Source organism: Otolemur garnettii, unplaced genomic scaffold, assembly GCF_000181295.1.
Source record: "Otolemur garnettii isolate 467f Iridium unplaced genomic scaffold, OtoGar3 scaffold00019, whole genome shotgun sequence".
Taxonomy (NCBI): domain Eukaryota; kingdom Metazoa; phylum Chordata; class Mammalia; order Primates; family Galagidae; genus Otolemur; species Otolemur garnettii.
The window spans coordinates 24,199,339-24,201,348 of record NW_003852414.1 but is presented as its reverse complement, the minus strand read 5'-3'; the positions used below and the strand labels follow the sequence as shown (position 1 = coordinate 24,201,348).

At 42.6% G+C, this 2,010-nt stretch overlaps 1 protein-coding gene across 2 annotated transcripts in view; it reads left to right on the top strand.

Annotated features, from left to right (window-relative positions):
• The window catches only part of RBM17 (RNA binding motif protein 17), a 25,859-nt gene that overhangs the window by 10,302 nt on the left and 13,547 nt on the right, over positions 1 to 2,010 (top strand). For both annotated transcript variants that reach the window (XM_003786831.2, XM_023511421.1), the window contains exon 3: positions 858 to 974. In XM_003786831.2, coding sequence (XP_003786879.1) covers positions 858 to 974 — 117 coding nt within the window. The remainder of the gene's footprint in view (positions 1 to 857; positions 975 to 2,010) is intronic.

The window sequence follows — 2,010 nt, the reverse complement described above, 5'->3', positions numbered from 1 at the left end:
ACTGGTAGGCTCCCGATGTGTGTCTGTGGCCTGGTGTGGGACAAGGCGCAGCACCTCAGCTGTGCACTGGTAGGACCCCGATGTGTGTCTGTGGCCTGGTGTGGCACAGGGCGCAGCACCTCAGCTGTGCACTGAGTTCCTTCAGGAACTCTGATAGGGTCCTGGTTTAAAAAAAATGAGTTTGGGGACAGCTTGGAAGAACTGGATGTGAAGTGGGTAGGAAATGGCACCAGGGAATTACTGATTTTACAGTATTGTGGTTACTTAGAAAAATGTGCATAGTTTCAGGGGATTGGGATAAAGTATTGTGATGTCTCTGACTTTCTTTCAAATGGTTCATTAAAAAATAAAGGTGTAGGATCAAGAAAATCCGGTAAAATGTTAACTGATTAAATATATATGAATTATCATTGTTTTCTTTAAAAAAAATTTTTGGTAGGTTCATACTAAAAGAGGTAGGGCAGGATTTTATATCCTAGTGAAAGGGAGAACAGTATCTTTTGCCCAGGGTATAAAAACTTCCCCATTCTTGGGAAGGAGCTGTAGAAGGTAAGTGCTGTGTGCTGCACCTTTGGCCTCCTGTGGTCAAGGACGTTATGCACAGAGTATTTCACATGGAAATTCACATGGAAGTGACCAAGTCTACTATAAACCTTTCACAGAAGTGGGGGAAATCTGGCAGATTTTTATCAAGGCTAAAGGAAATAGTATATAATTTTAGTAACAAAAGACTATTGTTTTAAGATTGTGGTTTTACCATATCTCAAAGGTTTATTGCAGAAACCAGAAGAAAATCTTAGTTGCAAAGAATTTTAATTTGAAACTTCAGTATATTTTTTTGGTTTTGATGATTTTAGAGCCAAAGGACAAAGCAAAGTACGGTTCTTGCCCCAGTCATTGACCTAAAGCGAGGAGGCTCCTCAGATGACAGGCAGATCGTGGACACACCACCACACGTCGCTGCGGGGCTGAAGGTGAGCCCCCTGCCCCCTGCCCCCCGCCTCCATGTCTGCCGTCTGCACTCTCAGCAGACAGTCTCCGCAGGAGGCTTTTGAGATCTACTCAGTATTTTTTCCAGTCTAAATTTTGCTTTTAGAGATAAACAAAAAGAAAAACAAATGACCTTCATTCCTGCCTCCAGAGATTAAAACTTTGTTCTGGAGCATCTTTCCATCCTGTGCCTCTTCTGCCTTCTGCTCTCTAACTTGCTTCCCTCACTTGTGACTGCTAGAAAATACAGGCCCCTGTGGTCATCGTAATGGTGTCGCCGTATTCCCTGTATGGATGTGCTGCAATTCTTTGGATTCCTTTAATGCTGAATATATGAGGTTTTTGCTGTCATTAACAAGTTAATATTTATTGCTTTATTGTGGATTAAAATAGAGAAGGGAGTTTAAGGAAAAAAAACACTGAGCTCCTTAGACCCTCTAACATTAATTAGCCCAGTGATTTTACATGTGCTTAAAAACCAGATATGGTCGGCTCCCCATCACAGAGACTAGATTAATGAGGACGAAGAAGATCTGGGAAAGGAGGATTCAAAATTGTAGTTAAAACTCAATAAAAGGAGGTACAGAGAATTTAATATATAAACTGCAGTTAAAACGATGCCCCCTATTTCGGTATATATTTATCTTTCTCCACAGATGGCACTCAACTAACATGATTGTGGTAGTTTAAACAACACCATGCATTGTACAGATTTGCTTGATGAAAAATGACCAAGAGATTAATAATAGATTGTGCTGACATTGTTGGCAGTTTCTTAGGAAGGTTCTGCCACTTCCCCCCAGCTATTAGAAAGGACTAAATCAGGGGGAGACACGGTCCCACTGCATGCCCGCCCCTTACTTTATAATCAGGGGGAGACATGATCCCACTGCGTGCCCACCCCTCACTTTATAATTAAGGGGAGACATGGTCCCACTGTGTGCCCGCCCCTCACTTTATAATCAGGGGGAGACACGGTCCCACTGCGTGCCCGCCCCTCACTTTATAATCAGGGGGAGA